Below are 12,617 nucleotides of genomic sequence, written 5' to 3' on the forward strand. Positions count from 1 at the left end.
GCGTGAAAGGAGCTTTCAGTAAGAACAGCTGCACTGCAAGCTTGCTAACTCCAGGAGATCAGGAGCAGGTGGACACCCTGGAACCTTTTGCAGCTTATGTTGCTGTCCGTGGGTGTCGAATACTATGCTTAAGAATAAGATTTTTTTTAGCAAGATAGACTTCAAGGCCACCTATTCCAGGCCACTGGCGTTGTTTGCAGACCCTTTGCTTCAAGAGGGAAAAATGCTCATCTGGTTACTTGGGTCAACATCCTTGTCCCTTGGGTCAAATTCCCAATAGTTAATGGGTAGGAGATGATGTTTTGCCTCTAACGTGAGCTGATATGGAAGAACTTGGGAAAAAAGTACTGCAAACGTTCATTTTCATGTTGTGTATTCAGATTAATGTAACCTTTGTTCCAATATTATGGAAGCTGCAGTGTTATCTGTAATTTACCGTGTAATCTCAAATTTTGTAAAGCTTATTGCAAGCTGTACATGGGAGAAGGAGTATATATGTTTGATTTAGTGAACGGCCAAGTCAGCGTTAGAGCATTTGAGCACGGGGTCAGAATGTGGTGTTGTAAAACCTCATAGTTAACTACTTCTGGATGCAACATTAATACTGTGTATCGCAAGCAGTGTTGTTGTTGTAGCCAGACAGTTAGATGCAACCGTATCTGGGTGAGGAAGAAGTTAAATTTGGCTTCTCTCTTTTTGCGCTTAGAACTTGGCAATAGCATGGCTGTCGATAGGAAACAGGTTTTGGCTTCTGTGAGCTTGTCTATAGCAAAGCTAATTATCTCCCTGTTCTTGTCTAGAACCATCCACAAGTAGATCAGCACTGAACTTCCCAGTTGTGTTAACAAGGCCCTCTCTTCATCGGAGCCGTCTGAATTATACCATGCTGGATTCTCCTGTCCCACCTTGTCAGCCCTCGACATCTTCTATATTTGGCATTGGCAGTCCTAGGCTGTCCTTCATAAAAGAAATAGAAGATTCTACCTCTCAACAAGACGATGATAACATCTCAACAACCAGTGATTCCTCCTCTAGAGCATCTGATGAAGGTGATTTTTGTGTTCTCTGTTTAATTGACTTTTTTTTTAATGTGAAGTACCTTGCGTTCTTTAATATTCCACATCACCTTAGTAAATAAAATAGGTGAATGTCAACTTTGGATGCGAGAATTAAATTGAATTTTTAGTGTTTTAGAAGTATATAATCCTATCACCTTTTTAATAGAAGCGTGCTTTGGAATACGTTTATGATACCCTGATGTTAGAAAGAGTCAATGCTGAAATATACACATTCAGCTAGGTTATATGTAAATTTTGAACTGGGACGGTAGGAAATCAGGCTGACTTGCCGTAGCTTGACAACTAGGCTGATTGTCTAGAAGGAAGAGTGACTCAGAATATCTAACAGACAGCTGGTTAAATGTGAATAAGTGCAGGTGACAAATAGGAACACGAGATGTTTTCCTGTGTTTCAGCAAGAGAAGATAAAGAAACTACTCTGTCATAAGCTATAGGCTGTTTTTTGACCTTTCTTGGTAGAAGGCTTCAGCTGTCAATACTTTCATGTCTTTTGCCAAATTCATTGAGGAAAGCACACCATTTTAAAATAAAAAATAAGCATCGTGTCGATGTAGGTTGGTACGTAGGTCTTCTCGCTGAAAGGGCGAACAGCAGGTTTGCAGCTTTTTCTAGTCCCCCATATAGACAGGGACTGACGTGTGCTCAGCAGGTTTTCCAGAGAACTTTTGTACAGCTGAGAGTAGAGTTGCTGGGCTTTAGCAATATAACCTGAGTGCACTAGAACTTTCTGGTGTGTCTTCGTAAAACATACATGGGCAGAAGATCGTTAACTCTTAGAGCAGCCTTTGGGGAATCTTCCAGGTTTAAAACCTGTGCGATTATGATCTGTGCTGGCCTCCAGCCTTTTACCAACACAGAAAAAAGCTTTGTCCGTACAAATGCACTGATGTTTATGCGGTCCTCTTTTATCTTAGCCTGAAGGAAAAAAATACCTGCATTGGAAGCACAGTATTAACTTGGTAAGATTGGTGAAAACTACTTGCAGCTCTGTGAACAGTTTTCAAGTTTGTAGGTGATACTTGGTTTTCAGTCTGTACGTGAAGTTGATCTATTTAAAGAAGCTGAAGTCATGCTTATTTTTCTGTATTGAAGAACTTGAATTAGTGTGATCTTTATTGTTAAAGTTCTGTACGTACGAGAGGCATTTACATCTAGCATACGTCATTTTGGCAGATGTTGCAGTTTTAAAAAATACTTCATCGTCACTGCTCTGGCCCACAGAAGCTGAAAGAACTCATTCCCTCTCGCAGCATTCTGCAGCTAGCTCTAAGAAACCTGCATTCAGTTTATTTGTTTTTGGAGGACTGTGTCCTGTAAGTACTGCACAGTATTTCTTTTAATCAGTTTGAATGTGTACCTGTTTTTCTATCCACTTCTCATACTGTGTTTCCGTAGGTACGTGGAAGCACGTCTGTTTTTAAGCAAAACCAGCTTGGGTTTTCTCCATTTTACCCCGGAAAGACGGCCTATGCCGGTGGTGCAGCTGTAAGATCAAGGCAGCCAAAGACGGAACCTTATCAGGTATGAGAAAAGTAGTGTAGTGGGAAATAGTGATGGAAATAAAAAAAGCAGCACTGCCAAAGGAGCTTTGAGCAGGGAGCTGAATATGTGGTAACAGTTGCTCTTCTGCCTTCTTGGTCTACAAAAATAGACGAGATTGATTTCTGTTTAAATTCTTTAATGACAGTTTTTACCACAGGTAATACTTGTCAGAAAGAACAAGAATGACAGTTTGGGCTAGTTGTTGGTAGTTGGGGTTTCCTCTGTTGTTAGGTCTTTCAAAAAATTCCATTCAAGTGCCATTGTCTGCCTCTGACTACATTACGTTAAAATAACTTGATGCAAAAAAACCAATGACAGCATAACTTTGAAAACTTGTGTTTATGGTAGCAAAAGCTACAGTAGTCAAACCTGGCTAATATTTATCTGTGGATCTTCTTTTCCAAGCATGCCTACATTCATGCTATGGATATGTTGTATAAACCTGCAGTCTTTGAAAATATCTAAAATCAACTTTGCTGATCCTTTGTTCTTCTGTTACACAGAGGCATGCAGGACTAAATGCAGTCCCAAGATAAGCAGTAACATGCTTTCTGTTTTGAATGATTCATATAGTTCTTGGAGAGAGTTATTTGCCCCCAAGAGTTCTTGGAAATAGCAAATAAAAACTGCTGACAACTCTGATTAGCTAGAGCTGAATCGAAAAGGAAAGTCAAATCAGGTTTGGTAGGAATGTATTTAAATGAAAGTGACTTTTATCGATAAATCAAAAGGAATTTGAAGAAAATGAAAACGCGGGTTTGCTGGCTCTGTTCTGACAGTCCATTTGTGCAACGGAAAAAGGGCAGTACAAGTACCTCACTTACGGGAAACCTTGAAACCTTGTGGTGCAAAGCTGGGAACCCTCTTTGGTCGGCTATTTTTGTTTTTTACAATATTACTGCATTATGGTAAAAAGAGGAACCAAAATACTAGGCTTTTAAAGGAGAGAGTAGCTTGCTTCTTGCTGCTTGCTGTGAATGACAGCAAGGTACTAGAGAGTCCAGCGAAGGGCCACCAAGAAGATCAAGGGACTGGGAGCACCTCTCCTCTGAGGAGAGGCAGGGACTGCTGGGCCTGTTTAGTATGGAGGAGATGAGGTTCAGGGGGGATCTTATTGGTGTATATAAATACCTGAATGGATGGTGCAAAGAGCATAGAGAGCCATTGTGTTTTCAGCGGTGCCCAGTGCCAGGTCAAGAGGCAACAGGCACAAACTGAAACGTGAGGCTCTGTCTGAGCATCAGGAAATGCTTTTGCACTGTGCGGCTGATGGAGCCCTGGCACGGGTTGCCCGGAGAGGCTGTGGAGTCTCCCTCTTTGGAGGTCTTCAAGAGCTGACTTGACATGGTCCTGGGCAACCTGCTCGGGGTGGCCCTGCTTGAGCGGGGGGGTAGACCAGGCGATCTCTAGAGGTCACTTCCAACCTTAACCATTCTGTGGTTCTGTGAGTCTCACTTGTGTTTTTACATGCTGCGTGGTCTGCTTCCTGTCTTCACATCGTGTGATAAGCACAGTGTGGTTATATGAGGGGTTTAACCTGGGAAGAAAAAAAGTCACACCAAAGGAAGTTTTTGACTGATATTTGAAGTTGGGTGGTGCAAATAAACAGTTTACTTTTTCAGTGTAATGTTTAGATCTGTTACAGTTTAAATCAGATCTTTATCTTTTAAGACAAAGATTTGCAGCCAACTTTAATCTTGGGGGAAGGGAGGAAGCAAGAGAGAAGTAAAACTAGTTCCTGGTTATGATTGTATACACTGATTTTAAGATGGTACACTTAGACCATCGTGAAACTCTGAGGTCTGTGTTGTTACTGAAAATGCTTTCTGTACCACAAGCCTTTTCTTGAGTTCTGTTTCCCTGATTACTGCTTCGGAGGCCTTAGCAGTCCTGGCATCATCCGTCTTGACCTTTTACAAGTACGGAGTTCTTTTATTGCTCGTGCAACAAGCACGTGCAAGATGCACTGAGGCCCAAGGTAAACTTCATTAAACTCCGAATGTATTCTCTTCTTTATGGCTTGAACTCCCAGTGACTGCATGTTTCTCTGTCATCAGAATATATTGATTGTATCATCAGTGTAGCCTTGGGACATAAAATACATGCCTCCTTAGCTGAGAATTGACCATTGTAACACTTAAAATGCTAATTTTTCAGGCACAAAAGAGAGCGAAAGCTAGACAAGAAACTGTGTGGTCCCACGCTACCTTGAGTACCTCAGCGTGGTGCATCTTGGAGGCAGTGGAGAAGCTGTCAACCGCTTTGTTGGTAAATAGCACTTCTTTTAATCTGTTTTTGCTTCATGTGTTTATAAAACTTAGTAAATGTGCCATCAAAGGATAAAGATAAAACTATTCTTCCTTACGCTGTGGCCGGTTTAATTTATTGCGCTATTTTTTCAACAGGATGCTAAAAGAATGACATCTCTTTTGCCGCTGTGTTGTGTAAGTTGACCATGAACCCCCACATTTTTGTTGCAGGGAACCCTCTCTCTCAGGAAAAAAAAATTGCCCTCTAATAGTTATGCTTTGTTTTTTCCCTTAGCCTCCGGACATAGATAAACCGGATATTACTGACTTCCAGTCCAAACGAAGAAAGGTAAGAACCAATAATGTCTTAAGCTGAGGTAGATAACTTTTTCAATGCTTTATCACTATTAGAAAAATTTTCTCAAACCTCAGTGACAACATAGACATCAAATCAAGTTAATATTGGCATGTATCCACAATAGATGATGGGCTGTGAAGATTACTCAGGTTAAGAATTATGTTATCTTTGTAAGTTGAGAGCAACAACTCTAGAACACACCAAGTCGTTTTATCTTGTCCCCCAACTTGGGGTGAAGCTGCATATTAAAATTCCTGTTGAGGCAAGTTTGCTCTTGAAGAAATGATCACAAATAGAAAAATACTGATTGAGTGGTCATATAGACTTTGTACAGACTTCCGTGTTCATTCGGGCACAGAAAACTAGTTTTTGTGCTTTTTATCACCATTCAAAGTAAAGAGGAGGAAAATTGTTAATTTCCGACGCTATAAATCTTACGCTCCTAAATTCCTATTTGGAGGTAGCACAGAACTGGTGAGAATGCTGTGGTAAAGCATGATTTCCTTTCATTTTGTTTAAAAAATGAAAACTAGTCATCTTTTTTTGATGACTTTAGTTAGGGGTATCATTAAATTGCAAAACTGTACCAGGCACAATAGCTCTTGGTGTATTAAATGCCTAACTGGGGGAATTAATATTTTTCATTTTTACCTTTAAAACCAGCGATGAACCATCGTTGGAGTCTGATAAATTTTCCATAAAATTAAATGGGCATCTCTTTCTGCGAAAACATTTGTGTTTCCAGTATCAGTCTGAGTGTACAAATGACCACTTGTTAAGTGTATGGGCTTCTTAGGCTGGAAATCAAAGTGGACAGTAATACTGGTTGCTTATTGCTTTTAACTCTTTCAATCTCTGTATTGTTTAGCCAGCACAATCTCCATTTGGTAAAGTTCTAAAATGAATGTAGCAGCAACTGCTTAGTTTTTAGGGGGGTAGAGGTTTTTTTTTTTCTTTTTCTTTTCTGACGCTATAAATCTTAACGCTCCTAAATTCCTATTTGGAGGTAGCACAGAACTGGTGATAATGCTGTGGTAAAGCATGATTTCCTTTCATTTTCTTTAAAAAATGAAAACTAGTCATCTTTTTTTGACGACTTTAGTTAGGGGTATCCTTGGGCTTATTAAATTGCAAAACCCTTAAATGACCACTTGAAGATCAGGTGACTGAAGGAAATAACAAGATGTGCAAACTTTTCATCTTCTGTTCTAATGAGAAAAGGGACAGTGTCTCAAGAAGTTTCTGTGCCAATTCCTTGATTGGATGGATGTATAATTAAGTTTACAATCACTTCAGAGTTTACAAACATCTCAGATTTCCTGGACCATCTTTTCACCATCTGCCAAATTACAAGGGCATGGAGAAGTGAAGTATATCATAAATATTATCCAAATAACTAAAACCAAATCTGGTGTGAATTCTCAGTTATATTATAGCAATACACCTGTGATAAGGCATTAAGAAAGATCTGCCAGATTTGCAACAGAGAGCCTGAAATTATCAGCCACTAAATGAATGTTGCACGCAGCTGTCAGTGGGTGAAAGGAGATAGATTGTCTATTCATAATACTAGAATTCATAATGGTGGCGGGAGAAGGGTAGCCCGTGATGAGAAGCAATTATTTGCTGAGGAGACGATCGTGTGTTTTCCTGCTAAAGTGAACATGCGGTTGACGGAACACTTGTGCACTCGGGCTAAACTTCTGCAGTGGGTAGCAGTGATGTGGTATTTTTCTTATTTCAAGGAACTGTACCAGGCAGAATAGCTCTTGGTGTATTGAATGCCTAACTGGGGGAATTAATATTTTTCTTTTTTACCTTTAAAACCAGCAATGAACCGTCGTTCACTCGAAGTAGATTTGTGAACTTACATAAAACATGTCTTATTCAAGGTTTCAAACTGAATGTAATATTTTTTAGAAAGATGTATTTTTATATACTTTAGAGAGAGTGTGAATCCTATTACTAAGAGCTGGGAGATACTGTGAAATTAAAGCTGCAGCGTAAACAAAAATTTCCTGTTGGTATTGATTTGAACAATAGCATGCTTCCTAAGACTGTATTTTCTGATCCTTAAGACCGCAGGCGGAGCCATCGGTAAATCTTGTAGCCTTTAGGGTTTGTTTTCTGTCTGACAGTTCAGTTAAGTCAGTTTTGCAGAACACGCAGTGGTCTGTGTTAAAAATTAACTCTGGTCTGTGAAAATGCTTTGAAAAGGGAAGTCAAACCCACTACTTGAAGTGCATCTAATGCACATGTAAAGCATTGGATCATATTTTAATGAATGAGATTATTGTAAGACTGACAAGTTGGTTTTTTTGAGTGTGTTCTATTGTTTGTGTAACTTTGAAGAGGGAAAATGTAGGGGATGTGAAGCCCAGAAGCCTGTATAATTAGTTGCTTAACACTTCGAATGTTAAATTAATGAATTAAGCTACTGAAAAAAAAAAATCACAGTGTGGGCAGAGGAAAAGATAGGAGCATATTCTAGGAACATGGGTTATTTTAATTATGGTAGCATGAATTATTTTGTCTATGAAGCTAACTGCCAAATTTTGAAATGGAATTCAGTCAGACTTTGGCTACTTATATATAGCTTTATGGATTTCGTTACTGGTTTTCTGGTGATTTCCCTCTACAAGTTGAACGGTCTTCAGAATTTTCAAATCGTATTCACTGAGTGCCAAGACCGATGGGGGGAGGTTTATAGTTCTGTAATTTGTTTTCATCAATAAATATTGGAATTAATTTGGGTGGACGTAAGGATAAATTGATTGCTGTTTCCCTTTCAAAGCTGGAATCCCAGAATGCATTCCAGCCTCCACCTGTTAAGAGACTTGTGACACCAACGGTAAACCGTCAACCGATGCGTTATACGCGGTATTCTGAACCATCACCGACTTCAACTACTCAGTCCAGCAAAATTTGCCAGAGAGTAGACACAAAGTTCCAAGTGAGTACATTTTTGAGTCCTTATGTGCCTGTTTTTTTTTTCCAGTCTTGGAATGTTTCTCAAACCAATTGTTATCCTATCTTTGCAAAAAGTACTGATAGTATGTTTGAGGCGAGCTTTAAGGCAGTGGGAACCATTGTGAAATAGATTGAGCTTTTATGGATTTAATTCTGTTTTTGGAACACTCAGTGTCTTGTGGTTGTTTTCACGATGTCATGATGTGCTATTGAGTCATCCTGTTCTCAGTGAAAGAATATTAAAAGACAGAAATGTTTTCCTTTTATATTCTCATGTACACAAAGCTGTCACTGATGAAACATGCTCGTGTTCTGTGTAAACTATTCCAGGTGAGCTATGTGCTCCAAGTGAGAGTTCTGACAATGTGCTGAGTTATCGGTTTTGATTGCTTTGGAGTAGATGGAGTCTGATAAATTTTCCATAAAATTAAATGGGCATCTCTTTCTGCGAAAACATCTGTGTTTCCAGTATCAGTCTGAGTGTACAAATGACCACGTGTTAAGTGTATGGGCTTCTTAGGCTGGAAATCAAAGTGGACAGTAATACTGGTTGCTTATTGCTTTTAACTCTTTCAATCTCTGTATTGTTTAGCCAGCACAATCTCCATTTGGTAAAGTTCTAAAATGAATGTAGCAGCAACTGCTTAGTTTTTAGGGGGGTAGAGTTTTTTTTTTTCTTGTTTGTTGATAAATGATAGAAAACAGAAAAGTATGTCCCTTTTACGGGGTTGGCAAACACAAGTTTTGATGAAAACTCTCCCCCCCACACACACAATTTTTGTCATTTTGTTTAAAATAATTACTTTCTTTGTTAGAGGATTTGACAAATTTGATTTAGTGTTCTATCAGTTTGTCCTCAATGCTGAGTGAAGCAGTGATGCTTACTTTAGCCCCAAAATTTAACTGAACTGTACCCACAATGCTGAATTAGGGAACAACGTTAAGTAGGTGAGGTGTATTCAGGGCTATAAAATTAAAAATAAATAAATAAAATAAAAACCACAAAAAAACACATGAAGTGGTTGTTGGTACTTTGTGTATTCTGTACATATTCAGCTAAGTCTTGAACTAAACTTAACTTGCAGGGGATGAGAGAGAAGACTTTGCCTGCAGAACAGCGAGCAGAACCATCTGAAAGGTATGACATCTATTAATTTAAAACTTACTTGAAGAAAGAAAGAAATCTCCTTTTTCAGTACGGTCTGCACCTGAAAGGTGGTGACAGTTCTCAGTAAAAGGAATGGGAAATCCAATGAAAATTTTGTATTTTGAGGCAGCTGCAAAGTCTGGATTGTGTTTGAAGATCAATATAACTTTGAGAAAATTGTTGTTTTTATGAAAGGAAGGAAGATGAGCAAGAATAAAAGTACTGATACACCGCTTTTTATCCCAAGTTTATCTTCTGAGAAGGATACGAAGATGGGAAACGAAGCACGTTATAATGCTGTATCCACAGAAAGGATCTTTGCTATTGGAGGCCTTATTTTTTCCTTCTACAGGAAATATGGCTCATTTTGTAGTTTAACTAAATCTGTAGCGTTACAAATTTTGCTTTGACAGATATTTCATGGTTTATAACTCAGTTTACTTATAACAAAATAATTTGTCCCTCTTAATGTTCCCTAGGGGAAAAGCTATTAGTTTTAGCTATTTAATTGCTTGCAGTTTGAAAGCTCTGTCCTAATGGGATGATTCTTTCTGAAGCATTCTTTAGAAGGTGAAGTAGGCGAAGTGAGTTACAGTTCAGGAGGATGTTTATTGATGTGTTTTTTTCTTTATTTTTTAAGCAAAAACATGGAGGAAGATTTATGATTTATTATTCTTTTTTTTAATACTCCTTTCATGATGAAGTTAATTGTCTGCTTTGAGTTCACATGAAGACCATGTGTTCTTTAGAATCATTTGAGGCCAAATGCTAACTCATCTCTAAAATAAAAAAAATCCAGCAGAATTAATTGAATTTCTTCTTGAGGAGACTGCTTTGTGTTATACTGCTTTCTTGGTTTAGGTCAAATGAGTTATCCTCCAGATAATATTGATGGCTTTTCCTTCTGGGCAAATGGTGTTTTGGGTAATAATGCTTGAGTTAAGGGACTTTGCACTCGGTTTTTAGGGAGTCGCTCTTTTCAAAGAACAGTAGCAGGGAATTTTGTTGACTCTATGCTCATCTGCCAAGCAATTCTTAGGTGACCATGGGCATTCTTTGGCTTGCAGAAAGAACTCAACACTTTGTTTTGGCATCTAAAAGTTGGACTTCACAACAACCACCTTTTTAGGGGTGGAAGCGACTGGCTTTAAGGTTCTGGTACAGGTGCAATCAGGTGCTGGGTTTTAATTATGTTTTTTTCAAACTGTTCTAAATTGTCTTTGTTAGAACTCCTTTCTACTTCTCCATTTAGGAAGGAGATACAGAAAACTCACACTGCTTTTGATTTCGTTCACAAAGTTTATTGCAGTGCCCTACCTTTTGTTTGTAGAGTAGGTAGTGGTGGTAGTGTTTTTTGTGATGCTGGTCTCTGTTGGGTGCCATGTTCTGGAGCAGGAGCACCACACTGATCTGCTGGCAAGAGTCCCTTTGGACAGTTGAGTTGGAATACTCAGTAAATCTCTGGCCCACCAATGCTATATATCTATGCGTGTGTGTGTATATATATATATTTTATATCCTGAGTCCAATTGTAGATTAGACTTGCTTGAAGGCTGACAACTGTCATTGCCCCCTTGAAGCTCACAGGTGTTAACAGAAAGAGGAATATGGGCTGTTATGGGCAAGCGATAGTTGTCTGAATGAAGATCTATTTTGATGTAAGACTTTTTTCAGAATTCTAATGGATTGACAGTTTGGATTAGAGAAAAGTCTGAGCATCTGCCTTAGGGATCTGTCTTCCTCTATGCAGTTACAGTGCTAAGCAGGCTGTTGTCAAGTATTTGACAAGTTTAGACCAGTTCTCCTCCTCAGTATTGTGGGAGTTTGACCTGGTGTCTTCCAGTGCGATCTAATGCACTTTTGTACTGACTGACTGATTGGCTGCAAGATAAGCTTTGAGGTCACAGTTTTTCCAGGCATACTTCATTTTCTTGCCATAGTACTTTTGTTAGAGTTATTCCCTATTCCACTTCTGGTTTGGGTTATTTTTTCCCCATTTGCTCTTGGATTAGGATATCTTTCTGGTTTTGAGCTAGGCTTTTTTAAGTACCAGAAAAACGCCTTTGTATGCCTTACAAAAGGGATCTGTATTCATGTCTGAAAAGACTTCTGGAATGTTGGCATACCCAAACACCTCTGCTGTTCCTGCTGATGGCCACATGAAAGCCAGAGCTGCTTCTGAAGCTTAGGCCATATTACCTTGCCACACAAGTCTAAGGCGTCCCTATTCTATCAGAGCTGTTGGCAGTGTTTCCCATGTGTATGTGTGCATATGTGCACTCTTTCTGTATTTTTGTGAGCTGTTCTTTTATATCCCTGCAAAAGATACACGTGCATCGCAGAATCAGAGAACCAGTCCTATTTAAAGGAAGCACTGGAAAATAACAATCTAAATCAGCTCTTCTATTTCAGGTCTTCTGGCTTAGTCATTGTTCCCATGTGAACGGTGCACTTATGTATGTCCTTTTCATTGCTGCTGTTAATAAAGTTTTTCCTATTTAGAACATCAAGTATTTACCAGCGTTTAGCAACTTGTGAGACAGCTTTAGTTTTTTTCTGATCAGCAGGTTTCAATTCTAGGACTAATAACAGCTCTAATATCTTGAAAAAAAATTTGGCTGGTGATTTTTTTTTCTCTTGTTTCCCCCAACTTCTGTACTGTCGTGTGCTAGCAATGTGACCAGCTACAAATTCAGTACTGCTGCGTCCAATGGTCTGTCTTCAGGAGTGAGTAGCGGAGGCGGCAAAATGAGAAGGGAAAGAGGAATACACTATTTATCAAGAGCTGTACAAGAACAGGTAAGTGACTCTTAAATTAATTGCTGTCACTGAGCTTACTGAAGTAACTAGCTAAGTGTGTCAGTTTTATTGCATCATAGTAAATTATAACAATACCGCTTTATTTTTGCATTGTTTTTGTTTTCTTGTGGGTTTCAGAGCAGGCTCCAATTGATTTCCTGTCTTTGAATACCTGAACTTTGCTTATGTAATTTTGAAATTTTTAATTCTCTTACCTTGGAGATTCTTCAAACTATAACATTTCTCGTTAGCAATTGAATGAATGAGTCCTAAGAAGAGAAGTAATGTTTTGGTGAAGGTTTGTATAGTTTTTCTACAGGAATGATACTTGAAACGAGTGCCAAGTATAAAAAGAAAAAAAAAAGCTTAATTTTTGGTTTCATATTTAAGTCATACAGAAAGATACAGGCCAAGAGTTTGAAAGAGTAGTAGAAGACAGCATTCTGCATGTCTGCTAACGATGACTCAGTTTT

At 38.7% G+C, this 12,617-nt stretch overlaps 1 protein-coding gene across 2 annotated transcripts; it reads left to right on the plus strand.

The window, feature by feature from the left end:
• The first annotated feature begins 271 nt into the window (after positions 1-271).
• LOC308187242 (nuclear pore complex protein Nup153-like) lies at positions 272-5,950 on the plus strand. 2 transcript variants are annotated; one of them, XM_080609409.1, is made up of 6 exons: positions 272-1,049; positions 2,253-2,392; positions 2,475-2,600; positions 4,779-4,889; positions 5,027-5,065; positions 5,166-5,950. In XM_080609409.1, exons 1-6 carry the CDS (start codon positions 884-886, stop codon positions 5,244-5,246), a joined length of 663 nt encoding a protein of 220 aa, XP_080465535.1. In that variant the 5' UTR covers positions 272-883; the 3' UTR covers positions 5,247-5,950. The 2 variants fall into 2 exon arrangements, with proteins under 2 accessions (XP_080465535.1, XP_080465536.1); XM_080609410.1 differs by lacking the exon at positions 5,027-5,065.
• The last annotated feature ends 6,667 nt before the right edge of the window (positions 5,951-12,617 follow it).

The sequence above is a fragment of the Anser brachyrhynchus genome (genome assembly GCF_964034855.1).
Source record: "Anser brachyrhynchus genome assembly, contig: SCAFFOLD_187, whole genome shotgun sequence".
Classification (NCBI taxonomy): domain Eukaryota; kingdom Metazoa; phylum Chordata; class Aves; order Anseriformes; family Anatidae; genus Anser; species Anser brachyrhynchus.

Excerpts from the sequence above, each read along its gene's own strand:
- LOC308187242 (XM_080609409.1), top strand. The coding sequence starts at position 884 with ATGCTGGATTCTCCTGTCCCACCTTGTCAGCCCTCGACATCTTCTATA. Across the intron at positions 2,601-4,778 it reads CAAAGACGGAACCTTATCAG|GCACAAAAGAGAGCGAAAGC; the intron begins GTATGAGAAAAG and ends CTAATTTTTCAG. Across the intron at positions 4,890-5,026 it reads AGCTGTCAACCGCTTTGTTG|GATGCTAAAAGAATGACATC; the intron begins GTAAATAGCACT and ends TTTTTTCAACAG.